This window comes from Helianthus annuus, chromosome 13 (genome assembly GCF_002127325.2).
Source record: "Helianthus annuus cultivar XRQ/B chromosome 13, HanXRQr2.0-SUNRISE, whole genome shotgun sequence".
Classification (NCBI taxonomy): domain Eukaryota; kingdom Viridiplantae; phylum Streptophyta; class Magnoliopsida; order Asterales; family Asteraceae; genus Helianthus; species Helianthus annuus.
Genome location: NC_035445.2, coordinates 61,914,744 through 61,942,418, shown reverse-complemented (window position 1 = coordinate 61,942,418; position 27,675 = coordinate 61,914,744). Strand labels below are relative to the sequence as shown.

Genomic DNA, 27,675 nt, shown 5'->3' with positions numbered 1-27,675 from the left:
GAATGCATGTTTCCGATTTATGCATAAAGTTGACTATTTTGCCCTTTTTGATTTAAAACGTGATTTTTGGAAAAGTGAAAGGATAGAAATCTTTATTTCTAATATATAAACTTGCACCGAAAATTTCGGATCAGTTGGTGGTCCAGATTGTGAGTTATGGCCATTAGCGTAAAACTATATTATAAATTTACATAAACGGCCCTTTTCGCATATGACCTATTTCTGGCCACGTTTTGGTATAAAACTTTTTACCAACTGATGTATTATAATATTCTGGGAATTTTGATGATTTTTAATTAATTTTTGGCTGAACGGATCCTAGATCGCCTAGTCATTTCGGCTTATGTCGGTTTTGACCGTTTTAGCCATAAAATGAGTTTTACACATCCTTTTGACCCGAAACCTTTTTCTACTGATTTTATATGATGAATAAATTATTTTAAGTATGCTGGAAATATAAAAATCTCATATTTAACTTGAAAACCCGAAAACGCCCTTAAATCGCATATTTAGCATTTTAAGCGCATAGTGAGCGATATACTTGTTTTAAACATATAAGACCTATACCTACTGATGTGTTTAGCATATTTTCATATAATAACAGTAAGTATAAGTATATAATCTCAGATTTCCAGTTTTGGCATTTTGAGCCCTTGTGAAATTACTAAAATACCCCTACGGTGCATAGTTTGATTTTAAATGATAAATTTGGTATATGGGTCATACCCTACTGATATAATATGTTATATTAAGTATATTTACTGTATGAACCAGACCCGAAACTCAGATTTCTAATTTTACTCTTTTATTATCTTTTAAATGACCAAAATGCCCTTCTAAGGCATAAATTGGGTTTAAAATTATTCCGGGCAATATAGAACATAACTTACTGATATAATATCATATTTTAAGCATATTATCTCAGGGAACTTGCATTTGACTCTTTTGGCTACCCGTAACGCCCTTATTGCGTTCGGTTCGGTTTACGTAACTAGTTTGCGTAAATTGACCGAAACGGGTCAGACGATATCATTTTTATTTCAAAATCCAGAATGTATTTAGTATACCCATATTATACAAGTATTCAAACTTGTCGGGTCTAAATCACATTCTATCCGGTCTTTCGCTTAATCGTGCGTAAACCGTATCATCCTTAAACTAACCGGTCAAAGCTTAGGCTTAAATAAAAGACCCGTTAGGAATCTAATAGGTTAATTATAAACCTTTGTTCCAGATTAGGAGGCCCGGTAAAAGCTACCAACACTTATCATTTGTGACTTATACTTGCTCAGGTAAATACATTTTGACTTATTTTCCCTATACGGGCTTGGGGTACGGTATTTAAAATACCGCTTGATCGGGCGCACAAGTCCTGCGCCTTATGGGTGTACAGTCTTGAATAGCTTGTGCGACTTCGTTTAAACAGTCTTGTCTTACTTAAAGGCTTTGGGGGGTTATTGACCGTGTCCCGGATATCCTTGGCATTATCTTACGAGATGGCCACGACCAGAGCACGGGGTGTAGGCGTACACTCGTCGTGTATAACTCTTTAATGTGGTGTGTCATTTAATTCTTAGCCCGGACAGCAGATCCCGGGCCACCAAAGATACGAGTGCATGTAAATCGTTCACAAGTTTATATTATATAATTATCCCAAGTTAATAAAAATATTTATGCCTTGTGCATTTAAATCAATTTTCAATCATTTTTAAAATGAGTCAGTCGATTTGTATTTACCAGTGTAAACTGACGTATTTTTCCCAAAAGGTTAAGTGCAGGTACTATACGAAAATAGGCTGGCTGTTTCCTAAGAGCGTCCACTATAGTCTCGCAAGCTTGGACGACAAATATCTGTTGAACTATTTTTATCTTATTTTATTTGATCCGCCTGTGGATCCATTTCAACTACTGTGATATTTATTATTGCACTTTATTTAAAGTTGAAATGTATCTGTTCTGCTTCCGCTGTGCATTATTATATTGTGTTGATTGTCTATGACGATGCCAACTACGTCACTGTACCCCACACCGGGCCCACCGGTGACACGTGGAAATCGGGGTGTGACAGAAATCCCGTGATATTTAATTTAGGCGACAGCGGAAGTCTTTTAATACAGGATCTCTTAATTACTCAAATGCCCGTTTAGTTTATTACATAAACGTTTAGGGATAAAACCCTGTAATTTACAATAAGGTGGTTTCCCGGGGAAATCTTTATTTCTCAAAACATGTTTTCTTTATTTATTCACATTGAGCCACTTTTCTAAGCTTGTAGTGCTTCACGGCACTTTTCTTGGATCACAACAAATCACCTGAAACATGTTTGAAAAAAGTTTTGTCAGCGGGGAAATACTGAGTGAATCATTCAGTTTTAACTAAAATGACACGTTGTTATAATTTACAGTATTAAGAGCGATTACAATGTTTCCATATCAACCAACTACCCACAGTACTTGTCACTCGACCGGATCTGTGACTGTGGTCATATCACTGTTGGGTCCGTTCACCCACAAGTGACGTAAATCACTATTTAGGTCCGACTACCTAATAGTGTATATCATGATTTAGGCTCGCTCACCTAAAATGATACAAACAGTAGTAATGTGCACAATACCCACATACCGGCTGTAATTTGGTGATTTACAAAGACTTAATCCCTGTAATTATAACTTTGGAAAATACTTTGGAGTATTGTAAAACAGTTGATAAAAAGAGAATGACTCACATTGCAGATTTTAACGAGCAGAGTATAAGCCTACTGATTAGCTTTGATTAACCTAATTTAAATAACAATGCACACACAAACGGGTTAGTAACTAATACAGCAGTTACGACAATTCACGAGATTAAACCCTCGCAACGATTTACAAGTGCAATACTTAACAATTCAGCGGATTCACAACGAATGACAGAGTATAGTCCGAGTTCGAACAGCACTCAAACATTCAAGTCGAAATCACGATGAATAACAAAGTATAAACTCAATTTGAGCAGCACTTAAACAATCGTTGGATAGTTATAATCGATCGGACGTTGAAGCGTAATAGCGATCGAGTTATTACCCTGATTGCGGCAGCGTTTCGAGATTAGTGTGTGTTGTATACTGTTTCAGTGATAACTCAACGTAGAAATTGAGTTTGGACGTCGAATTAACAGCAAACTTCAAGTGCCAACATCCCTTATTTATATCTGAAAAATGCCCTCCCTCGCGTGTCGCGACAGGAACAAGGGCACCCGTCGCGTGGCGCGACGGGTCTACTTTCTAGCCTAGGGTGGTTTCGTGTCCAGTAACTTAGGTAAGTTGACAATTGAACGAATTTTAACTTTCTACAGCAAGAATTTAAGATAATTATCAACTAGGGTTTACCCCCCCCCCTCCCCTGAGTTTTAGGGGCCCTGATCCTGATTCCGATTGTTATGAAAATTTTAGGGTTTATGCAGAATTACTTGGGTTTCTCAATCAGGGTTTCCTTAATAGATAATTAACCTACTAAGTATTTATTTTAGTGAGAGTTGTTACACCACCATTGCTGGAGGCGACGGCTAGGTCTTCCAGACACCAACAACGCCACAAAAAGAAACCGAAAAAACTGCTATATACCTTATGGCTTATACGTCGCATATCTAGGACTGGTTGCTTCCCATCACGATTGTAGATGAATAAATCTTAGGTTCATGAGATTGCATAACATGTTAAAGATTGATTAAAGTGAACGAATATTCATAATTGAAGAATCTGGTTATACATCTAAGGTTTATAGTCGATAAAGGAAACAAATTCATAATTTTGGAGAATGATTGGAACCTAATTGAGAATAGGCCTATGTGAGGAGAAAGCAATTGCCCCTCAAAGTGAATTCTCTTGAAAAGGAGCAATGTCACATCATCAATTAAATTAAATGACACTAGTAGGGTGCTCGCGCGATGCGGCGGAGGAGACACTTTACATTGCGGCACTCGATTCTGGTAGTTTTCTTATTCGTATAATATTTATGGTAGCACTATTGTGGTGATTATATGTCATAGGTGTTACACGTGTCTAGTAATTTTTAAATTTAGAATTTAAATTATCAAGTACCTCAAGAAACCATTGATGTAATAAAGTAACACACGAATAAGAAAAAATAAGTCTTAAACATAAATAAAAGTTATACAAAGTAGAACACGAATAAGGAAAGATAAGTCTTAAATATAAAAATTGAAAACATCACTCCATTTCCACTCAGAGAGCCTCTTGGATCTCTTCCTTTGAGTTTCAAGCTTCTGATCCTTAAAAAATGACAAAAATTGAATATAGAAGTTAAAGATAGGATTAAATAAACATTAAAATTACCTCTTCACTAAATTTACATTGAAGATCAGACTTGTATGGACTAAACATTGCACCATAACAAATAATATCAACACTTTTCTCACCATCATCCTGCAATAAAACACATATATTAACATAACAAACTTGTTAATAGATATACACAAAATCAAACTTAATAACCTGTAAAATCAATACCTTAGAAGCTTGTACAACGATTGGCTTGTTTAAATTGGTTTGTTTCTCATGCAACCAAATCTAAAAAAATCAAATATGTTAATAACATTCACATAAAAGTAAAAAAAAAAAAAAGGTCGTATATGCATTGCTTTGATTTACCAAACTGACCTTAGAAGCTTCAATCTCACATGCATGGTCTTTCCAAACAGTTGAATTCGGAATTGGATCCATTTTTTTTTACTTTGTTTGGCAATAGACATATGTGTGCATTATTATTGTTGTTGTTGTTGTTGTTGTTGCTGTTGTTGGTGTTGTTGTTGTTTCTGTTGGTGTTGTTGTTGTTGTTGTTGTTGTTGTTGTTGTTGTTGTTGTTGGTGCTGTTGCTGTTGGTGCTGTTGTTGTTGTTGCTGTTGTTGTTGATGTTGCTGTTGCTGTTGCTGTTACTGTTGTTGTTGCTATTGCTGTTGCTGGTGTTGGTGCTGTTGGTGCTGTTGTTGCTGTTGTTGTTGTTGAAACTTTAGTAGTGCATTAGGGTTTAATTTTAAAAGTTTGTTTTCCCACTTCGTTTTCTATCAGATATAGTACCCCTTTAGTTAGAAAGTTTGTTGTGTTTTATATTCAGTTTTTAAAGATGTATTATGTTTAGATTATGGAGTTTTTTTCTAAAAGTTTGTTGGTGGAAGACTTCTAAAAACGTTTTTATAAAAAAAGGTTTTATGAAAATCAAAATTCTTCTAAAAAAGTTTTTATGAAAACTAAAATTCCATTTTGTTGAATATTATATATATATATATATATGTATGTATATATATTTTTTTAATTAGATTTTTAAGACAAATCAAAAGGCTTTTATATATGTTTCTTTGAATTAGATATTTAAGACGGATGAGAAGTTTATAAAGTTTTTTTTGAATTAGATATTTAAGACAGGTAAAAAGTTTATACGATATGTTTATTAAAAGGCCTCGAAAATGAAGAAGCTTCGTTGAACGTAGATTTTTCAGCCACCGACCACAGCGAAATATAAAGCTATGTTTGTTGTGTTTAATAATTAATTCACTTGTAGGAGACATGTCTCTCATAAAACAAGTTCTCGTCTATTATTCATTCATGTTGCTATGTGATATAAACTACAAAAAGTAGAGAATCTTCAAGACTTGATGAGTTGGTTAATAATAAGGAAACTTGAATATGAAACTTAATACTTGCAGGGATTTGCATGGGTCGATCAGTGTCAGCTTTGGGCTTAAACCGAACCAAAACAGAAAATCCAGTTTTTAAGTTTTAGACTGTTGTCCGGTTTAGGTTTTCCAGTTTTGATTTTTGTGTGTGGGTTCGATTTAGTTCAGTTATGAGTTTGTTCATTTAGGTTTGAAATGTTTGGGCTTGTAAAAATATTCCAAAATAATTGGGCTAAAAACTTTTGTACTAAAGCTTTTAGTACAACGGCTTAGAAGATCAGGTCGAAATTATCTTCACGGCAGCTGGATGGACCTGATCTTCTGCTCGTGGGTTTGTTGTTGATCTGGCTGTAGGTTTGTTTTTTTTTTTTTTTCGTTATGCTTGTAGGAACACGTTGAAAAGGGTAGTGAGGATTTGTAGCTAGATGGTTTGTTGTTGATCTAGTTGTGGGCTTTTCTTTGGTTTTGTATTTTTTAATTATTGTTATGCTTATAGGAAACACGTTGAAAAGGGTTGGAATGTGACATTGTAAACTGGACAAACCCAAAAAAGGTATCATTGTACATTTTAATCCGCACAACCCTTTCGGTTGTATTTAAATATGTATAAGTAAAATGATATGATTTTATGGTGTTTACTTCTATTCAACCTGCTTATCCTTTAAAATAAAATATTATAGACATATAACAAATTCTTTTGCATACACATGTGGATCTTCGACAAAAAATGTCCTGTTTCATATATTCAATCAATTCATCTTTCTTACTCACTAGGTTATCAACTCTCACATCTTGATAATCAAGACTACCTTTACTACCAAGAGATGGGCATAGACTCTTAGCAAGGTTATTTAGTGTACCAGGAAGTAGATTCAATGAATCTCTCAACCTGAATAAGAGCTTCGTACCTGAATAGACTGATAACTCGTAAAGCCTATTATTCCTAAATAGTGGTTTCAACTTGTAGTCATGATGACATACAAGGTGCTTCAGGACTAGAACACCATCAAATCTGGAAAAGTTATGAAAATAACGCAATGCAAGTAACCTGCTAAAATCGACAAAAAGGTTATTCTATTATTTAGGGGACGTCATCTAATTCAAACAAGTGTGTTTTAGCCTATTAAAGGTTTCTCTTTTTCATTACGGCCACACACCAGTTCATTAGGTAATAAAAGATGGAGAAAACTAATAAAACATTATTTTAATATAACCATTTTGGATAAACCAAGTGAGCTTGTTTGATTTCAATTTACTACCTGCTAACTCATGTAAATGTGTGCACCCAACCAAGTAAATACACAAACATACAGAATACAAACCAAGCTCACATCAAACTCGTATGTGCAAGGTTTTGAAATTTTATCTAGTCACCAGAACAAATTGGTGAACAATCTTAATCAAACAAAAATAGGAGTGAAAAGGGTTGGAATATTACTAAATTTATAATAATGACAAAAACTTAGAGAGTCCTAAGCATTTGAAATGTGATAGAACACATTGTTTTTATCACTTGTACACTAATGTATCATCTAGTTGTACATTTAAATCTGCACAACGATACTAACCAAGACAACTATCGAAACGTCGACAAAAATGAGTAGGTCATCGCGGTACCTTTGGATTTATTTTAAACATTATAGTTTATAAGATACAGGGCCGGTTTTGGGCCTGTGCGGGAGGTGCCACCGCACAGGGCCCAAAATATCTAGAGGCCCAAAATTGTTTAAAATATATAAATATATATATAATTAGTGTAGAAAAGTATAAACAAATTCATCTTGTGTTTCAGTGGATGCGGCTGCTTTCTATTGAATCGGCCATCCCGGGTCCGAATCCCACGCTGGTCACTTTTCTGTTAAGGTGCTGATTATAATATAAAACAAGGGGAAAGGCCCCAAATAGTCACATTTAAATTTGGGCCTCAATAAATTTGTAAACTTCTTCAATTTTTTTCCTTCTCATTTAACCATTTACATAATAAATTTTACATGTTTTCTTGTTTAAATTTGTAGGTTTCTAATTTCTCATTTAACCATCTACAATATAAATTTAGAACTCAATATCTAGCTCGATTTATCTTTTTTTGTATGAAAAGATTCGTGTTGCCAAATTAGTTTGGATATGTTTACACATATTACAGTTCTTTTTGCTTAAAGGATTCAAGTGTTAGTTATTTTTGCTTATCCGGAGAGTGTTGAAACTAATGTTATGTGTATTAATTTATTTGTAACATAAAACTAGGATTTATTGTTTTTAACCGATGCTAGCATTCACTCTATGAACATGGATAATTATGATACATTGAAATATAGAGAAGAAATGGCATGAATTATAAATACTTGATCTAGAACTTTACTTTCAAAATGTTAAAAAAGGCTCACATTCGCTTAAGTAAGTAATTTTGTTTATTTTGCTACACTACTTTTGTTTTGTTTATTTTACAATAATTATCATCGTATTGTGGTTTTTTATATATGATTAATGAGTTTATATTATGGAAAAGGGGCCCAAAGTTTTTGTCTCGCACAGGGCCCAAAAGTTTTTTATGATTTTCGGAGACGGCCCTGATAAGATATGACAAGAACACGTAAAAGAATTATAAGTTTGTTGTGGAGGGGGAAAAGTGTAACTAATTATCCATAATTTTGTTAAAATAAAGAGATTTAAGTGTAATAAAATGAGTGAGTAAAATGTAATTAGTGTTTAAAAGACCAAGTTACCCTCATTTTAGGGGTATATTTATTAATAAAGAGGCAGAAAGTTCTTATTTTTTTTATATCTACTCCTCCCTCATACATTATAATATAATATAGATAAGATTTTGACATGCGACTAAGTTATTTTACTTTAGTATAGAATTTAGATTTTTTGTAATGGTTTTTTTGATGATGCAATTGAAAAAATTCAACTACATCATACTATATAAAGTCCATCTCACACCGTCTCTTTAAACCACATATGACATACCGTCTAAATTTCGTCTCACAGCATTCACAATGATGACCCTAAAAAATATGTAAGCATGTTTAGTTATATTATAAGGAATAGTTGTTAGTGTTTTTTAGTAATTGTGAGTTCAGGAGAGAGAAAATATATAGGAAAGTTACTGTTTATCTGTAAGTATATGGGAAAAAAGATCTAGAGAGAGAAAACCTTATAAATTTTTTAGTATTTTTAGAATGTAATAATAAAGGTATAAAATATTATCTAATTAAAAAGTTGAGAAAAAAAAATATTTGTTTTTAGTATAAATATATGGACATAGATAAGGAATTCCTCTCATCTCTCTCGATCTTAAAACCATATCTCATAACCGTAAAGTATGCCATCACTGTAGAGGCTACAATACGAATAATAACATAAGTGCCTCAGTAATGAAAGGAAAATATACAATTAAACCAATGTCATATCTCATAACAACATTTGAAGGGTATCCATGAAAACTATCACCCTTTTGTCCCATCTACAACAATGTACAATCTCACTCTCTCCAATCCTTTCAAACTCTGTTATCTATTTCCAGTCAAAACTTCCAACAAAAAGAAAAAAAAAAAGACAAACTGTGAAATTTGTGTATTCTCCTCTATGCACAAACATAAAAAAAACATCTTTAGTTCATAGGCCCAAAACCTGGATGCACGGGTCCAGAATACCCAACAAAACCGTGAGGTACGGGATTCGAGTACATGGGCACCATTTGGCCAGGGTTTGATACCATGGGCTGTGTATCAACAAGTTGCATGTTCTTGGGTAATTGAGACGATTGAATAATCGATAGGGTGATATTTCCAGTTAGGCTTTTGGGACCCATATCGAGATTCTTTTTGAATCCATCTTGTATTGAATCTAGATTAATTGACTTGTTCTTTCCGAGGACTAGCCCCCAGTAAAAAACAACATTCGGATCTTGTATTGTTGTATCAAAGTATTCAGTAGGGTTCGGGTCATAGAAAACATGCACCTCCTCAAGCTGCAACAACAAATTAGTTGTGTAAAATACATCGAAGTTTAATGTGTCTTTCACGTTTTCAGATTTTGAAGGTATTTTACGAGTAAATTACACGGATGGTCCCTGTGGTTGACTAAATTTTGGATTTGGTCCCTAACTTTCCAAAAGTAGACGGATGGTCCCTGTAGTTTGCACTTTGTAACGCATTTAGCCCCTAACTGAGGCCTACTAAAACCTTTAGATTTGTTAGCCGGGGACTAAAGCGTTACAAAGTGCAAACCACAGGGACCATCTGCGTACTTTTGAAAAGCTAGAGACCAAATCCAAAATTTTGGTTAACCCCAGGGACCATCCGTGTACTTTACTCGCATTTCAATGATAATAAATTTAGGTTTGTTTCTTACCTTAACTAAAAGACCACGAAACCGTGATTTGACCCAGCCTATCCAATCACCTAACTCACTTTCATTTGAAGTCGAAAGGCGTATCTTTAGAAAGTGTTGGTAAATCTTCGAGTACGGATACGGTTCAAAAAGCTTTCTCCAATCGAATTGTGACTTCAAGAGATCCTGCACCAACACAATTTCTTGAATTGAACCCGTACCAAAAGCTTTATTAACTATTTGTTAGATATATCGTTTTTGCAGTCATTAACATTTATTATTGAGTAAAATGTTAATAATAAACCTTTGGACGAAAGTCGCAAAACTGGCCAAACCACAGGGACGAAAATGGCATTTTACTCTTTATTATTATTATCCCCCAACCTGATCTGCCCCCTACTAAAAATTGGCAAGTTACGTAACCCCACCCCACCCGATCAAACCACATCCGACAACTCATGTCTCTTAATAGACCAATAATGCTACCTCTAAATCATATACTTGCCTGAGTATGACGATAGCCTCTGCGAAACTCTGTGCTGATTTTCATGAAAGTGCTAGTGGTGACGTTTGAATGGCAATACTCATGTGGACTGCTAGGAAGCTGAATACGCATTAACGATCGTGTTTCAGAGTGATGACGTGGCATCATTATTCCTTGTTGTAGAAGTACTGGTGCAGGCCATGGCCATAAAGCAAATGTCTTAAAGAAGATTGAAACGAGCCCAGCCAAGCTCACGTTAGGATTCCTTTGACAAACAAAAGCCGTTAAAACCGCCAGATGGACACCGCCTAACAACCCAAATAACTGCAAAATGAATGAATGAATCACATCATGAAACTATTAACAAAAAATGAACATCATAAATGTGAATGTCAATGAGTAGATAGATGATCCTTACGTTACCGTACAGACCTCTCCTTTTTGCCCATAATTTAACGCAACGCAGTAATTGCTGGAATATCTACAATACAATATAAATACATTACTTTATTTAGAGTACGTATATCATAACTTACTTTAGAGTGTATAAAGCGTACTTACTTTAACGTCCGGAACGAGCTGCAAGATGCTATTATTTGCACGTACACCAGATAAACTCTTCCAACTTGTTTCATCAATCCCGTTTAAGAATAACGGGTTGAGTATGTCAACATTCTGCGAATCAAATTCAGTTAAATGTGTGTACTTCGATCATTTCAAATAATCTAATTGTAAAAAGACGAAAAAACAAAAGTCAAAGGTACCTCGGGAACGGTTGTTACTTGAAGTTGAGCATAAGGCAAGTCGACTGAAATTCCTTCAAACTTAAACCTCATTAAAGGAACCTTTGCATCTTTAACACACTGGATATCCGACACTTCTACCCTTTTTGCAAGAATGTCGTGTAGAACTATGAAAAAGTCCTCCTGCATAACATTAAATAAAACAATGTTGATTAAAACTTGTGTTTTCGAGATTTCTTTTTTAGTGCATATGAATTAAATAAGGAAACAGATACGATGACTCACCGTCAAAGACGCAAACCAAGGGCCAACACACAGAGCATCAATATCAGATTCCGCATTATGCACCTAAACAAAATATAAAAACAAATTAGAGCCCGATATATATGGTAACCTAAGGTAAAAGTTAAAACGCAGCTTGTGCTGGAAAAATGGCATTCAAGGGGATTAACAGCATAAAACCAACGGAAGCTACACAGAAAGGCGAAAAGTAAATAAATAAAACAGAAACTCACACCAAGACCGTATGATCCGTATGTTAATATAGTTGCTGAGGCAACTCTAACATGATCTTGTGGCAGCCTACGTAGGTAAGCAACTCTCTTAATCCACTTGATCACTATCTGCATCACCAATCAAATTATCCACATAACATTACATTCATTTCATAATGTCACAATCATACAACTGAACCATTCGATAAACCAATTACCAATCCCAAACAATAATTCAATTCACATTCATCCCAAATATTAATTCAATTAAAAGCATTTACCTCTTTAAGCTTTCGAATAACATTGTACCTCCTCTGTTCTTCTTCTCTAGAAGGCACCAAACCCTCATCATTCATAAACTACAAAAAAAAATTAAAAAAAAATCCATTACTAAAACATTAAATAGTCTGAAAATTGAAAATTAATAAGATCTGAATAATCAAAGACAAACTGAAGTTAACCTAAACAATAAAACATGAAATAATTAGGGTTTTGAGTTGAGTAAAAAGATACCTGTTGAAGAGAGATTGATCTGTCGAGTTCAATCTGAGCAACGAGGGCTGGATTCAAAGCGAATTGAACAGGAACCAACACTTGATTGTGAAAATGATGAGGATTGTGAAGAAAATTAGGGTTTATGAGGTTGAGTGATGAGTAATTGGGAACAAGAACAGGTCTGCCGGTGGGATTATTATGGTCGATGACATATGCCATACAATGAAACAAGAATCGCACTCTATTGGGGTAAAGAAGCTTGAAATTGATGAGATTTTTGAAGAAGAAGAAGATGAATTGACAGGTGGTTTTGAAAAAGGATTTACAGAAAGGATTCAAGAAAAGGGCAATAGGAAATTTCAAAGTGATTACATGAAATGGAGGGTTTATTTTTTATGTTTAAAAAAAATCTTTTATTACACGTGTGTCATTCAACATTCAACAAATATTCAACAAATAAAAATTATATTAAACATGATATTTAAGTATATTTATACTAGGTTATAACCCCGTATATTACATAAGTTGAATAAATATAACTTTATATATTATGTGGTAACTTTGTAAAATAGTAACCAAGTTTTAAAAGTGTTTCAGTTAGGTCACTCAAGTTTCAAAAGTGTTCCAATCAAATCAATCAACATTCATTTTTCATTAAAACCAAGGGTTTTTTTCATCTATTTCATAGGTATAATCGTGGTGATGTGGATTTTTATTTCTTTTTCCCTTTTATTTGATGCTAACTCGAGTGAAGTGGATTGTAACTTGTTTTTTTAATTTTTAATGTAATTAAAGTGTTTTTATTTTTAATAAATATAATTTTATATATTAAAATAATCCAAGCCCAACATCTTATGCTCCATTTTTTTCTTGACAATGGAAAAAAGGACATGACTCGATTTGAATGTTAAGTTATTTAATAGGGACAAAAACGATACGAATGACCTAATTAGAACACTTTTAAAACTTGGTTACTATTCCGTGACATTTTCCCTATTATTATAGATAATAAAAAAGTTACATCTTTAAAAACGTGTATTGCATGGGCTGAATAAACACGTGTATTACACGGGTTGATTAAATATAATATAATCGGTTAACACATATTTTCGTCAATATATGTTTTTGAAAAAAAAAATGAACTTTGATGTATTATAACATTTTACTTTGTTTTTTATTTATTTATTATTAGGTTAGAAACTTGTATATTACACAAGTTAACATTTTACTTATTTTTTATTTATTTATTAATAGGTTAGAAACTTAAGTATTTCGTATGGTTAAATCGATGAAATTTTAAATTAAATAGTTATTAATAAGCACAAAAAGTAAAAGAAAACGTTAAAAGAAAAAAAATGTTATTTTTTAATTTTCATTAATCGTCGGTTATTAGATCGTAAATAAAGATAAAGATTATAAACTTTTATATAAACAATTAAAACTATCTCTATCTTTATAAATAATAAAAACGTTAATATATAGTTTTTAGTTTTAGAGTTAAATGCCATTTTAGTCCTTGTGGTTTGGGTTATTTTGCGAGTTTAGTCCAAATGTTTCATTTTTCACCTGTGGGTCCAAAAAGGTTTCATCGTTGCCATTTTAGTCAACTGGGTTAATTTCATCCATTTTTTCTGTCAACGACAAGGCAAATTCGGTCATTTTATATGGCCGAATTGCCCTTCTAGTTAACCGAATTACATATAAAATGACCGAATTGGTCTTCTCGTTAACAGAAAAAATGAATGAAGTTAACCCAATGGACTAAAATGGCAACGGTGAAACCTTTTTGGACCCACAGGTGAAAAATGAAACCTTTGGACTAAACTGACAAAATGGCTCAAACCACAGGGACTAAAATGGCATTTAACTCTTAGTTTTATTAATTAATATATGGTTATCAGTATCCTTATTCTTATCATCAAAATCTTTTAATTTTAATAATTAATATCACTTATTTTTATCTTTATCATCAAATCTCTTCTATAAATTTTAATTGAGCCCACCTCATAAAACGACATATGTCCCGAAAGTGGTTTCTTTTATTATATAGTACTAGCGGTAAGACCCGTGTGCAAACACGGGTCGTTTCTTAGAAAACCATGCATAGCCCATATTGACAGAGAGTAAAAAAATAGTGCAGACTTATAAAAGAGATATACACTAATGGTCAATAGGTTTATTCAACAGCAATTCCATTATGTTGATAGCAAACTACTGTTGTCTATTAACTGTTAAAAACTTCAGTTGCTTTCCAACAGACTTTCCTAAAAAATGTTATCCATTATCTCCAACAGAAATTACCAGATGGATAGCGTAAAGTGAAACCACTGTTTTCAAAACCATCAGAGATCGAAGACAATTCTTGCAATAAGAATGAGAAATATATGGTACTTGTAATTTAAATTCAAATAAAGTTAAAACCATTTTTTGCAAATAAAGTTCACCAATTCCGTTGATGATTGCTTAAAGTGAAACCACTGTTGGCAAACTATAATTCTTAGTGGTTCAAAATTTGTTTGACTTTTGGTCAACATCTGTTTGATTTTTGGTCAACAACTGTTTGACTTTTGGTAAACATCTGTTAGACTTTTGGTCAACATCTCATTTAGAATTCAACAAAGAGTAAAAAAATAATTAGTGCAGACTTATAAAAGAGATATACACTAATGGTCAATAGGTTTATTCAACATCAATTCCTTTATGTTGATAGCAAGCCACTGTTATCTATTAACTGTTAAAACTTATGTTGCTTTCCAACAGACTTTACTAAGAACTGTCATCGATTATCTCCAAGAGAGCTTGCCAGATAACGTTATAGATAGTAACTATCAGATGTTAGTCGACCCATGTTAAAAAGGTCAGTCAACAGAAATTACAAAGGTTAGTAAACAGATATTAAGAGAATAATGTTATTAACAACATGTGTTCTCAGGATAAGCTTAATGCAGAGCAAGTATCAGATGCTTTCAAAAAGTTGTATTGCTTTCCAACAAACATTTCCTAACAACAGTTCCTCCATTATACCCAACAGACGTTGCCATGTTGACAGATGTTTAGTATCATCATAGATTTTGTAAAACTTCCTTGTAAACCACATTAGTAGTGGTTGTACAGACTCGTTTCTCTTTATCACAAATCAAAATTTTCAATCCCTTCCTACTTTTTTACTCTAGATACAGCAACATAGAGCTGGCCATGACTAAACATTGGACGTGGAAGATATAAACCAAGACGCTCCAATAATTGTCCTTGACTTTTATTTATTGTCATAGCAAAACACAGTGAAAGTGGGAATTGTCTTCGAGAAATCTTCACTTGTATTCTTTTATCTGAAGGTGTCATCTTCAGTCTTGAAATCAAAGTATGATGACCTATATTAGTCCCTGTGATAATTTTTGCTTCAATCACAACTTTTCCGAGCTTCGTGATTTGTAAACGTGTACCATTACACAATCCATTTGCCTGATCAATGTTTCTGAATAACATCACCGGAGCACCAACTTTCAGTACTAATTTATGATTAGGTAAACCAGATAAATGAAGATTGTTTAACACATCAGGAGGAAACAACGCCATATTAAGCTCTGATTCTTCCTCCGATTGGCATAAACTATCTGAACTAAAATAAACCTTTTCTTCACCAGGCAGACTCTCTAACAACTCTTTATTTATTGAATCCACTACTTCATTAGTTGGAGCAAGAATCCCTCTTTGCTGGAAATACGTTAAATCCCACAAAAACTTATTCATGTCCGGATATATATATAAGTAAATCATCTGGTATTTCAATATCAATCTCACCATCATTTTCTTCACCAAGCAGACCATCACCAAGCTTTAAAATCCATTCTCCAAATTCCTTTATTTCTTTCAAATCTGCTTCCTGACAACCAACTCTTAATCTCATACTCTCAGTTAGCTTTAGTACTTTACAGTGCCGCCATATATAAGAAGAATTCAAAGAAGCATTGACTATCATTGTTCTGGTACCTTTAGGGATGACCGGAAGAATTTGTCTAAAATCACCACCAAATAGAATGACCTTTCCCCCAAACGGCTTCGATTGCATGTTCGGTTGACTGGAACGTGATATGTCTCTCATTGTTCTATCAAGAGCCTCGAAACAATGCTTGTGAGTCATAGGTGCTTCATCCCGAATAATCAATCTTGCTCTTTTAATTAAATCACCTAACTCAGTATTTGGCTCTATCGAACATATTGAATTCTCATTAATGTTGATTAGAATTACAAACCTTGAATGAGCAGTTCTACCACCATCCAGCAAAAGTGAAGCAATTCCACTGGATGCAACATTCAATACAACTTCACCTTTTGATCGTAATGCAGCTGAGAATGTCTTCCAAAGAAACGTCTTTCCAGTTCCACCATAACCATATACAAAAAACACACCTCCATCACCTTTTTCAATCGCTTCCATAACAATTTTATATATCTTTTCCTGTTCGGCAGTTAAACACTTTACATAACGATCATGTTCCCTTTGAAGAGCTAGTCTGTCATACGATAATTCTTTCATTATCAATCGATTGTTCGACGATGAAACATAATTGTCCGGAACACTTGGCATATCATCAAAATTTCTCACTGTACTTCCATTGGTAAGAAGCAACTTTTCAATTTCAGATAGACAGATATTTTCAAGTTCTTCCTGTTGAAGATCCAAATCTAAAACAAATGTTGAAAAAAGTATTAGTTTTTTCCCAATAACAGAACTATTACATAATTTTAATGTAATTGGATATAACTTTAATAAAATAATAACATTAACTGCAATACAAGTTATCTTTCGTTGTTGATACAGAATGTCTTCACATAACAGGGACTTCGTTTCTGACCAAAAATCACCAGGACGAGATATCGAATTTGACAGCAACAACATTACAAAAAAGGTCCTCAAGAAATCTCCGGTTGACCATGTGCTAGCTTATTTGACAGCATTAACATATTCTTTATCATCATCCAACAGCCCCCGTGCAAAACATGCATCTTTAAATGTTTTAAAAACTTGCCCATCAACTGTTTTTATATCTTCAAAACAGGTTGGTCCCTTAATATGATTCAGTAAAATCCTTAGGTAATAACAATCACCAAGTGATGGTGGGACATAATGTACCCTCCCAATTGATCCATACGGATGCTTTCTTCGATTCCATTTGCGATTTTTAGCATTCCATACATAATATCCCGGAAATTGAACATACCTCAATGTCCTGGCAAATTCATCGACTTTATTACAATTCATCCACTCTGTAATCATTGTCATTTTCACAGTTGGATCAGTAACAATATCACACAAATTATCATGATCGTTATACACAATACTCTGACCATCTTCACAATGAAAAGGTAATACTTCAACAGCTGGATATCTATAATGTATATCATACATGAATATTCTCCAAGCAGCTTCACAAGCAGAGATATATCTACAATCAAGGTATGCTTTTATCTCATCTACAACTACATTCTGTTCCGTATTATTCTTGGTGATATTGGCTTGAAAAACAGAAGCAGTCACTCTATCAGGCCCCTTATTAATATATTTAAACAAATATTTGATAGAACCTGACTGGTTGCACCATTCAACGTTAATGTGGCACTGATACTTTCTGAGAAGGAGAGCATTGTAAGGAACTACAAATCTATTATCAAGTGTCACACCATTCTTTACTACCGTATTACTTGTTTGACGGCGACGATAGACAGGATATCCTTCAGAATCAACACAAGTCTCATCTACATATTTTTTGGGAAACTTTTTAGGACATTTTTGCTGAACCATACATGGACAAAGTGGGTTGTCTGTACTACATGGTCCATGAATCATAAATTGCTTGACAAGCTCATATAATTCAGGATCTCTTTCTTTATCTGCTATCTCAGCAGTAATAACACGATCAATATCAGATGCATTTAGAAATTTGCTTTCAGCACCCAAGAACAAACATATGTGAGCATGTGGGAGTCCACGCTTCTGAAATTCCACTGTATACATAACTGAAATTTTTGAATAGTGGGCTGTTAAATAAATATAATTAGATGTTCAAAGTAAAAAAATATAACTAAAGGGTACCTGCTTGTATATCACCAAAGAATTTATGTTTCTTGAAATCTTTTATAAGATGATCCAATTTACACTTGAATATTCTAGAGATAATATTCGGTCTGTCTTCAGCATTAAGAGCTTTATCGTGCAAACACCTGTAAATCTCAGGCCAGTTTGGATTACAAATCACCGTTATGAATAAATAGGTATATCCAACAGACTTGCAAATTGCCATAGCATCCAAGTACTTTTGCATCATATATCTAGAACCACCAGTAAATGATGAAGGTAAAAGTATAGGTTTACCACAACTTGAGGCATTATTCTCTCCACTTTCAACAGTAGCATTCAAATTCTTAAGATTTTGCACTCTAAGTTTAGGTTGTTGTGTCCTTATATAATTCAACCTGGCAGATTCTATCATCGTGTATCCATCAACCAAAAACTGCTGAAATAGTTTTTTCGCATTAACTAACAATGAAAACTGATTCTGTCTATCTTGAATTTTGTAACAAAAGAATTCTCTAATTGTAAGATTGGTTCTAAGTACCTCATCATCAATCGCAATCCCTCTATGTTTAATACCAACTCTATAACCATCTTCAGCATATGGGAAAATAAGTGGATATTGCAAAGCAAGGTAAGAGGGATGAAGCTCATTAATTCTTTGAAGACCACCAGACTTCTTTCTAACAACAATGTCCCTTTTATCAAATGCTCCATCAAAATCACCATGTATTAAAGCAGCAATTTCTGATGCTGTTGGCAAATTGTGAACTCTTCCATCCTTATATCTTGTTCCAATAAGCTTCAAGCTTACATCTTGAAACTCATTTTCTTGAAAACAATCTCTTACCATTCTGAAGGATTGGACAAGAGGATTGCAAGAATCCAACATATCTTTAAGACCCTCTGTGGTTGTACTATCAAGCTGGTTGTTTCTTGTAGTTTTGCATTCTATGTGAGAACTGCCATGAATATAAAATGTTAAAATTTACATTCATTTCAAATAATAATGAATGTCAATATACTAAAAAGCAAAATATATATTCTTAAATGCCACATTTATCATAAAGAAACTACCTTACTGCTTTTTGACGATTTACAACTTCGTTTTGTGAATCATATATGTAAAGCTGGGAGAATTTAGGTTCTTCCCCATCGTCCGGAAGTAGACTACCCATTCGATGATAATTCTGACCTTGTAGTCTAAATACATAAGGACCTTTACCTCTTTGATAACTTTTGTCAACCTTCCCACCAAGAGATGTGAAGGAAAACATCATGTTATATGCTCAAATATTATCCATGAAATTACGAGACTGTGAGGTACGACTTTTATATAAATGACGTAGTAGTGGAGAAGGTGTAGGCGGTCGTGGTAGCTCAACATCTCCATTTGAACAACAAAGAGAATAGGATGTTTTGTTACGTTTTTTATTTCCCCTACGAATTTCATCTTCCCATAAGATTGCATCACATTTACAACACACAAATATGGCATCTCCATGATCAATATAATCTACAAACTTAGTAAATTTATAAGTCAACATAAGTTTTCTACATATTGAAAAGTTAACAGGAATTTACATTCGTATCTTATACCTTTAGAAATTCCATGAATCTTCTTAACCACAGAATCTGGTAACATCTCATCACTCATTTGTAATTCAATTTTAGATATTCCACCTATATTGAAGCTTGTAAAATAAGATATATATAACAATTCATAAAACTTAAGATTAAACAAATCTTTTGTTTTATGAAACTTAAAACATACAATTTGTAATATCTGATAACGGAGTCCTCTCAACAAAATTGGATATTTGCTTGGTACTTCCAAAAGGAGTGTGATGGACATCCCTTCTTTCGACATTGTTGATTGAACCTTGTAAAATAGAACATATGTAAGGATTCCAAAAACATAACATATACATACATATTTTTTTTGCAAAACTATAATACATACTAATTGAAGTATTTGAAAATGGAATCCTTTCAATAGAATCAGATGTTGACGCAGGATGACAACCTCTGTTGTTTCTCTTTTGTTGAAGAACATACTTCCTTTTTTCTCTTTCTTCAGCACACATTTGACATAGAATTGCTTCATGGTCAACTTCATACTTACTTGAAATTGTCTTATCTATATCCATATTTTAAAATACTTGAATGGAAAAGATTGTTGACAACTCGAGAAAAGAACTTTAAAAGTATTGTGAAAATTACTTGAAATTACCAAAAAATATCTGCAGTAAGTATACCTTTTACTTGTGTAGATTAGTAAAACAAATTACTACTAATATTTGGAGTAGCATAAACAGGAAGATGATACACATTCCTTCTCTCAACATTGGTGGTTGAAACTTGTAAAATAGAACATATGTAAGGATTCCAAAAACATAACATATACGACATATTTCTTTTAAATTTTGTTTGTAAAACTATAACACATACCACTTGAAGTTTTTGAAAATGGAATCCTTTCAACAGAATCAGATGTTGATGCAGGATGACAACCTCTGTTGTTTCTCTTTTGTTGAAGAACATACTTCCTTTTTTCTCTTTCTTCAGCACACATTTGACGTTGAATTGCTTGAAGGTCAACTTCATACTTACTTGAAATTGTGTTATCTGTATCCATATTTTAAAATACTTGAATGGAAAAGATTGGTGACAACTCGAGAAAAGAACTTTGAAAGTATTGTGAAAATTTTTGAAATTACCAAAAAATATCTGTAGTAAGTATACCTCTTACTTCAGAAGATGAGTGAAACAAATTACTGCTAATATCTGGAGTAGCATAAGCAGGAAAATGATACACATTCCTTCTCTCAACATTGGTTGTTGAAACTTGTAAAATACGAAACATGTGTAAGGATTCCCAAAAGATAACATATAAATATATATTTCTTGTAAAATTTTGTTTACAAACCTACAAGACATACCACTTGGAGTGTTTAATAATGGAATCCTTTTAACAAAATCAGATGTCGATGTGCGATGAAAAGCACTCTTGTTTCGCTTTTGTTGCAGAACACACTTCCTTTTTTTCTTGCTTCAGCACAGACTTGACTTTGACTTGGTTGAAAGAACAGTACTCAAGAAAAAGACTTTCAAAGTATTTTGAAAATGGTTTGAATTTTTCGGAAATGATTTGACTTATTTGAAAAATAAAGCTATATTATTAGGGGGTAAAATGTAAGTTCCTTATCTGAATGGCGGTAAAATGTAATTTATTATCCCAATGGCGGATTACCTTTTTACATAGAGGCAGATAGAAACATACTTTACCTTTTTAACGACTCTCCAAATCCACTTTACAAAATTGTTTGTCTGATCTCATAAAAAGTGCTTCAAGTTTTAATCACCGATGTCCATTTGAAATATTGAATCACTCCACTTGAATTCTTCTTACTTTTGACATCATCAACAACTTCGATCAAGGTATAATAATATTTATTAAAATTGGTATACACATTAGTTTCACTTGCACATGATTAACAACTGTTATGAAGACTGTTCTCAATGTATTGCATGTTTTAGATGATATATCAATTTAATTTTACAAGCTTTTTATTTTTTATAATGTTTCTGATTTGAAGTTTTGTTAGATATGGTCTTACATTTGGATTCTTGAAAGCAATCGATAAGGTATATTTTGTTGTTTTTCTTACTTCATATTAAAGAATATGATTAAATGACAAATCTTTTATTTATTGTTATACTCTAGATAAATCGATAAATATTAAATGCGTTATCTGAATGACATAGATATGTTAAACATTGTTGGTTCACATTTGTTATCGCATTCATTATAAATAATGAAGTATCTGATAAAATACATTGTTTCATTTTTTCTTTCATTTTTAACTAGAAACATAATATCTTGGAAGATGTCTTTTTATAAATATCTGGATTCTCTTAATTCCAAAATCTTGGTAAGATTATTACATTAAAACCATTTTCTACAGTTTTATTGTTAACAATTAATTCACATATAACATTTGCCAATACTTAAATACTTGAACTCAACAGATAATACCACAAAGCTTTGCAAACAATCATTTACTCAAAGAAGTTCCTGGTAACGTTAACGTTATAGAGTGTGTAAACGGTATGAGATGGGATTACCGATTTTCAAAACACAATGGAACTTTTGCTCTAAAAGAAGGATGGTCCTCAGTTGTCTCTGACCTTTCATTGAAAGAAGGATGTCTGTTGGTATTTAAAAAAACTGCACCATATACATACCTGCTGACACCTTTTGAAAAAGTTCATCATTATCCAACAAAACTTCCAATGATTTCTATGTTCACATCAATATCGTTTGAGAGGAAGTTTGGATGTATGGATTCATTCTCCCACGGTTTTACTGATGTTTGTAAAGACGTGTTGGTAAGTTTTGGTATTTTAATCCAATACTTTGTCACACCCTGGCTTTGCGGAAGCGTGGTTAATTCGGTGTGACTTCTTAATACCATAGCTTAATCATAACAAGCTATATGAAAATAAAACCATGCAAGATCATCCATTGATTTAAGTTTTAAAACATAAGTAACACCACATTGTCTTAAGGCGTTGACTCATGCAACGGACACTACAACCTGATAACATAAAACATTGTTTGAAAGTCACAACACCAACATGAAATAAACGCAGTTTAAGGATTGTGACTCGTCCAGGTAAAAGTCACATCCCCTAAACTTGGATGACCTCAAAACTCTTATGCAGCGGAAAACATAGCATACCGTGCCAGAATCCTTAGCTCCCTGAAATACATGTAAGTTGGAAAAATCAACAAAAATTGTTGAGCGAGTTCATGTCCGTCTTCACAACTTCTCGTCATCTTTTACAAAAATTGTTATTTTGTCGAAACTTTGTGCTACACAAGTGTTTACACACTTGTGTGTTCTAAAAATCATTCTAGTTATCATAAGATCCGTCTTTAGAAAACATGATTTTCTTGACACTCGATCCTTTGAAAATACCGCTTGTAGATCCGTGGATCTACTAGTTTTAAACACTATTTCACAAGTAAAAATGCTTTTACACTAGTTCATGATTCGTGTGTGGTAGAGTTTCACCCTTTAACCCTTGTTACATTCAAAACAACCTTATGTCATGATCCATGATCATGACTAACCCGGGTTAAATGATGATCCGAGCTACCACGACATAGATCGGGTCCAAATAATCACACAAATCAATTACTACAACATTTACACAACATATGAGCTTTTAACCATCATTATTTGTGTTTTTAGTAGACTTTAATACATCAACTTGTAAGATTTCGAGTTTTAACCGTTACAAATCCTTTTAACCACTTTAAATTAGTTCGAGAAGGTGTTTTAAGTAACTTACCACTAGCTCGAGGCTAATCTAGACGCAAATAGGGTTGATAAAAGCAAGAGAATGAGGTCCTTCAAGCTCCGAGTGCACCAAGCCTTCTTATACGGGATCCTTGATGCTTGTGTGATGTTGGAATGTGATGAAGGAAACTCGAAAATGGATGGATGCACAAGGGGGTGTTCGGCCGAAGCCTTGAGAGAGAGAGAGAGGGTGTTCTTGTGTGGTATTATGGAATGTAAGTAATCTTGGTGCAAATGGTGTTACTTATAGGCAAAGTGGAAGTTAAGACCCAAAGGATCTTATGTCACAAGGATATTAAACATCCATGAATTAAATAATCATAATTGTACAAAGTGTGTCCCCTCTAGTTGGGGACGGTTAGTGAGGGGGGGGGTTCTAGTCCATTTTCAACTAATTAGTTGGATATTAGTTAGGTTAAGTAAGTTAGTTAAGTGCTTAACCCGGTTAGTTGTGTGTTGTGCTTAATAGCGGGTGTTAGGGTATTCAGGGACCCTAACTGGCTCAGAAAAAGGCAAATAATGTTAATGACAATATTTTCATGTTCCGGGTATAGTCCGGTTGTTCGGTTGGATAGTAATCCGTTAAAGTGCTTAACAAAGCGTTAATGTGTCGTTAATACCATTTTTAGTATCACAACTTATTCCCGACACTTTGGAAAGTGTCTAGTAATATTTTCCTCATGTTTTTGGCACTTTATTAGTTAGCTAAAAGCTTAATTGTTAATTAAAGTGCTGAGTTTTGTGCTCAGTGTATGTCCTAGGCACATCCTGTCATTGTATCTTATTCCTAGAGACGCAGTTCTACAACCCTTGTATCCCTACACTCACTATGGGTGTAGTAAAATCTTTCTGGCTCATACAGGCCTTAGAGGCAGTGTCTGCCTGATGCTGGCTTTATCAGCATGTTCAATAGGTTATCCGTTTATAGTGCTACTGTGCTTTTGTGCATCATGTTTGTCACTAAGGTTCAGCATGTAAATAATGTAGTGACGGTATGTAAAGTATGATGCAGGAATATGCATGTATCAGAAATCAAGTATTCTCCCCCCGTTAGAAAAATTTCGTCCCGAAATTTTAAGTTCTGCTTCTAGTCGCAGGGTTCTTAGGAAATAAGTGGGGGTATTTCTCTTTCATCCGGTCCTCACGCTCCCAGGTGAATTCAGGACCATGTCTGGCATTCCAACGAACTTTGACGAGCTTGACACTGCTCCGGCGGGTCTTGTTCACTTTCCAATCCGTAACCTCAACAGGTTCTTCAACGAAATGGAGCGTGTCGTCGACATGAATCTCGTCGGTAGGAATGACAACGGTATCTTGCGTTGGACTCTTCCTTAAGTTTGATACGTGGAACGTATCGTGAACACCATTTAATTCGGCAGGTAGGTCCAACTTGTATGCTACGGACCCAATTCTTTCCAGAATTCTGAACGGACCAATATACCGCGGATTCAACTTCCCACGCTTCCCGAAGCGTGCCACACCCTTCCAGGGTGATACCTTCAACAAAACCATATCACCTACCTCAAACTCCAGAGGCTTCCTTTTTCGATCCGCGTAGGCTTTCTGATGGTCACGAGCCGCACTGATGCGATCTCGGATCTGTGCGATCTTATCAGTGGTTTCCTGGACCACATCAGGACCAACCAACTGTCTATCACCTGCGTCAGACCAACAAAGCGGTGATCTGCACTTGCGGCCATATAGAGCTTCGAATGGCGCGGCACCAATACTGGCGTGGTAGCTGTTGTTGTATGAAAATTCGACCAAGGGCAAATGCTTATCCCAGCTACCACCCAAATCCATAACACACGCTCTCAGCATGTCTTCCAAAGTCTGTATCGTCTGTTCGCTTTGCCCGTCGGTCCGCGGGTGAAACGCGGTGCTCATATTCAATTGCGAGCCAAAAGCTTCTTGGAAGGATTGCCAAATCCTTGATACGAACCTTCCGTCTCTATCAGAGATGATGGAGAGAGGTACTCCATGGCGTGTAACAATTTCTCTCATGTAAATTTCGGCCAACTTGCTCGTATTATCCTTCTCTCTGATAGGTAAGAAGTGCGTTGACTTCGTTAATCGATCCACTATTACCCAAATAGTGTCATGGCCTTTTGGCGTTCTTGGCAACTTCGTAATAAAATCCATGGAGATTTGTTCCCACTTCCACTTGGGAATTTCCGGTTGTTGCAGAAGTCCCGAGGGCTTCTGGTATTCAGCTTTAACCTTAGCGCATGTTGTTGATGCATATTTTGTCTATTGCCTTCGTCAATCCGGTTAATCCGAGTCATAGTGAAAAACCGAGAAGAAATCAAGTGCATATTGTCATACTTAGTTAGAAATGGCAAGGTGGCAAACTTGTAATTAGTGAAAACTTTCACTAAGTTGCCTTGACCATATAAATAGGAGATATGTTATGACTTTAGTAAGACTTTTGGTAGACTTTGAGTTAGAGATTTAGAGAGGAGACTTGGAGAAGACTTTCTAGAGAGAGAAAGTAGAGAGAGAAAGTTGTAAATACGTGATTCTTGTATCAATCTTGTCAAAGTTAGCAATGGAATCACATTAAAAGTACGTTATCGTGTGTTCGGTCACGTTCGTTCACGGATTCCGCACGTGAAACGTTCGTTACGCAATCGAACGGTGTCAAAACCGATCCTACAAGTGGTATCAGAGCTAGGAGCTCGATTGCTTGATCAAACACGTTGTTTTCGTACTAATTTCAGCCGATTCAAAGCAGATTCAGATCCAATTTCGTCGATTTTTCATATTCTACTCGTTCTTTTCTGAAAAACGTTAAATTGAATAGGTAAATATGGTCCAAATCGTCTGATTTTTGGATATGTTGTGCGTTTTGTCTCGATCTACAACCCTACCAAGTTTCAGATAAAAATTCCAAGCCGTTTGAGAGAAATCGAGGTTTTTCTGTCCAAAATCGCGCTGAATCGCTCGAAATAATCAGGTCTGGATCGCTCTTACTGACAGGGTGGTTCGCTCGAACAAACAGCCTGGATCGCTCGTATGGTTTGATTGGCTGAACCGCTCCAAAGTCACGTGTGGTTCGCTTTTAGAACACGTGGATCGCTCATTGGTACTGTTCTGGATCGCTCATAGGATTATGTGTGGACCGCTCAAAGTGTTTTCTGAACCGCTTATGAGTCAGATTGTGGATCGCTTTTAGGTCATCTTCTTCACGTGTATTCTGAATCATAGCAGAATTGTCGGCAAATCATTGTGATTGATAAACTTTTTGGTGCCGTTGCATTAAAAGACCCAATACACTGTCCATATTAATCCACCGTCCCACTTCCACTGCCCAACCGCCCCATATAGCCAATACCTGCTGACCCAAAGAAACATTACTGTGTTTGCTTTATTGGTTTTTGATAGCTTTGTTTTCAATTTTTTGGGCTTTGTAAACTGTTGTGCACCGCCCATCATATGGACCAATCCCATATTTTAATTGTTGGTGCCGCCCACTTTACAACAACCTTCCATTAATTGCACCGTCCCACTTGTTATCCACCGCCCAACCGTTTTAATTTCCAATCCCCAAACTCATTTAAGAGTCTCCATTGCAGCCCACTCCACCGTCCATTTAAGCCAATCATAAACCCACTGCCCAATCATCTTTTCGTGGCCAATATTATCTTTACTTGCCGCCCACCTTTTAAAGGCCCAATCCCATCCATTTAGTACCACTCATTTAAAGCCCATATTGTCGACCCGTTTGTCTACTTCTCAACAGGCCCACTATTTTTAGAAGGCCCACAAGCACCGTCCATATTCAGCCTATTTCACTATTTCACTTTGAGTTGTTGTTTGTGCAGCCCAAGGCCCAATTGTTGATTAGTGTAGTGGACTGGAGGTGCAACCATTTGAACGTAAACACGTGTCGGATTCATTTTTGCGAAGAAATGGCAATGGTGTTTGATGAAAAGGAGAATCATCATCTTGAAAGATTAAATGATGGATATGGTTGGTATCACAGTTATGAACAAGATGATAAACGGATATG

General features: G+C 34.6%; 3 protein-coding genes across 3 annotated transcripts; all 3 read right to left on the bottom strand.

Annotated features, from left to right (window-relative positions):
* Positions 1-9,045: 9,045 nt before the first annotated feature.
* Positions 9,046-12,584, bottom strand: LOC110897904 (nuclear poly(A) polymerase 3). The gene is made up of 10 exons (XM_022144638.2): positions 12,240-12,584; positions 12,008-12,085; positions 11,748-11,855; positions 11,518-11,580; positions 11,254-11,415; positions 11,051-11,164; positions 10,908-10,970; positions 10,511-10,813; positions 10,027-10,191; positions 9,046-9,643 (listed from the first exon to the last, which is right to left on the bottom strand). The coding sequence occupies exons 1-10, from the start codon at positions 12,438-12,440 to the stop codon at positions 9,284-9,286; spliced, it is 1,617 nt and encodes a 538-aa protein (XP_022000330.1). The 5' UTR covers positions 12,441-12,584; the 3' UTR covers positions 9,046-9,283.
* A 2,793-nt stretch (positions 12,585-15,377) lies between these two features.
* Positions 15,378-15,797, bottom strand: LOC110900858 (ATP-dependent DNA helicase PIF1-like). The gene has a single exon (XM_022147718.1). It carries the CDS (start codon positions 15,795-15,797, stop codon positions 15,378-15,380), a length of 420 nt encoding a protein of 139 aa, XP_022003410.1.
* A 166-nt stretch (positions 15,798-15,963) lies between these two features.
* LOC110900859 lies at positions 15,964-19,574 on the bottom strand. The gene is made up of 4 exons (XM_022147719.1): positions 19,372-19,574; positions 18,316-19,256; positions 17,331-18,260; positions 15,964-16,907 (listed from the first exon to the last, which is right to left on the bottom strand). The coding sequence occupies exons 1-4, from the start codon at positions 19,572-19,574 to the stop codon at positions 15,964-15,966; spliced, it is 3,018 nt and encodes a 1,005-aa protein (XP_022003411.1).
* Positions 19,575-27,675: the final 8,101 nt, after the last annotated feature.

Coding starts and splice junctions, on each gene's coding strand:
- LOC110897904 (XM_022144638.2), bottom strand. CDS start 12,440: ATGGCATATGTCATCGACCATAATAATCCCACCGGCAGACCTGTTCTT. Junction 11,581..11,747: donor ACGGATCATACGGTCTTGGT/GTGAGTTTCTGT, acceptor TATTTTGTTTAG/GTGCATAATGCGGAATCTGA. Junction 11,165..11,253: donor AAGTAACAACCGTTCCCGAG/GTACCTTTGACT, acceptor TTTGATTCGCAG/AATGTTGACATACTCAACCC.
- LOC110900858 (XM_022147718.1), bottom strand. CDS start 15,797: ATGGCGTTGTTTCCTCCTGATGTGTTAAACAATCTTCATTTATCTGGT.
- LOC110900859 (XM_022147719.1), bottom strand. CDS start 19,574: ATGATGTTTTCCTTCACATCTCTTGGTGGGAAGGTTGACAAAAGTTAT. Junction 19,257..19,371: donor AATCGTCAAAAAGCAGTAAG/GTAGTTTCTTTA, acceptor TATTCATGGCAG/TTCTCACATAGAATGCAAAA. Junction 18,261..18,315: donor CTTTGGTGATATACAAGCAG/GTACCCTTTAGT, acceptor TTTATTTAACAG/CCCACTATTCAAAAATTTCA.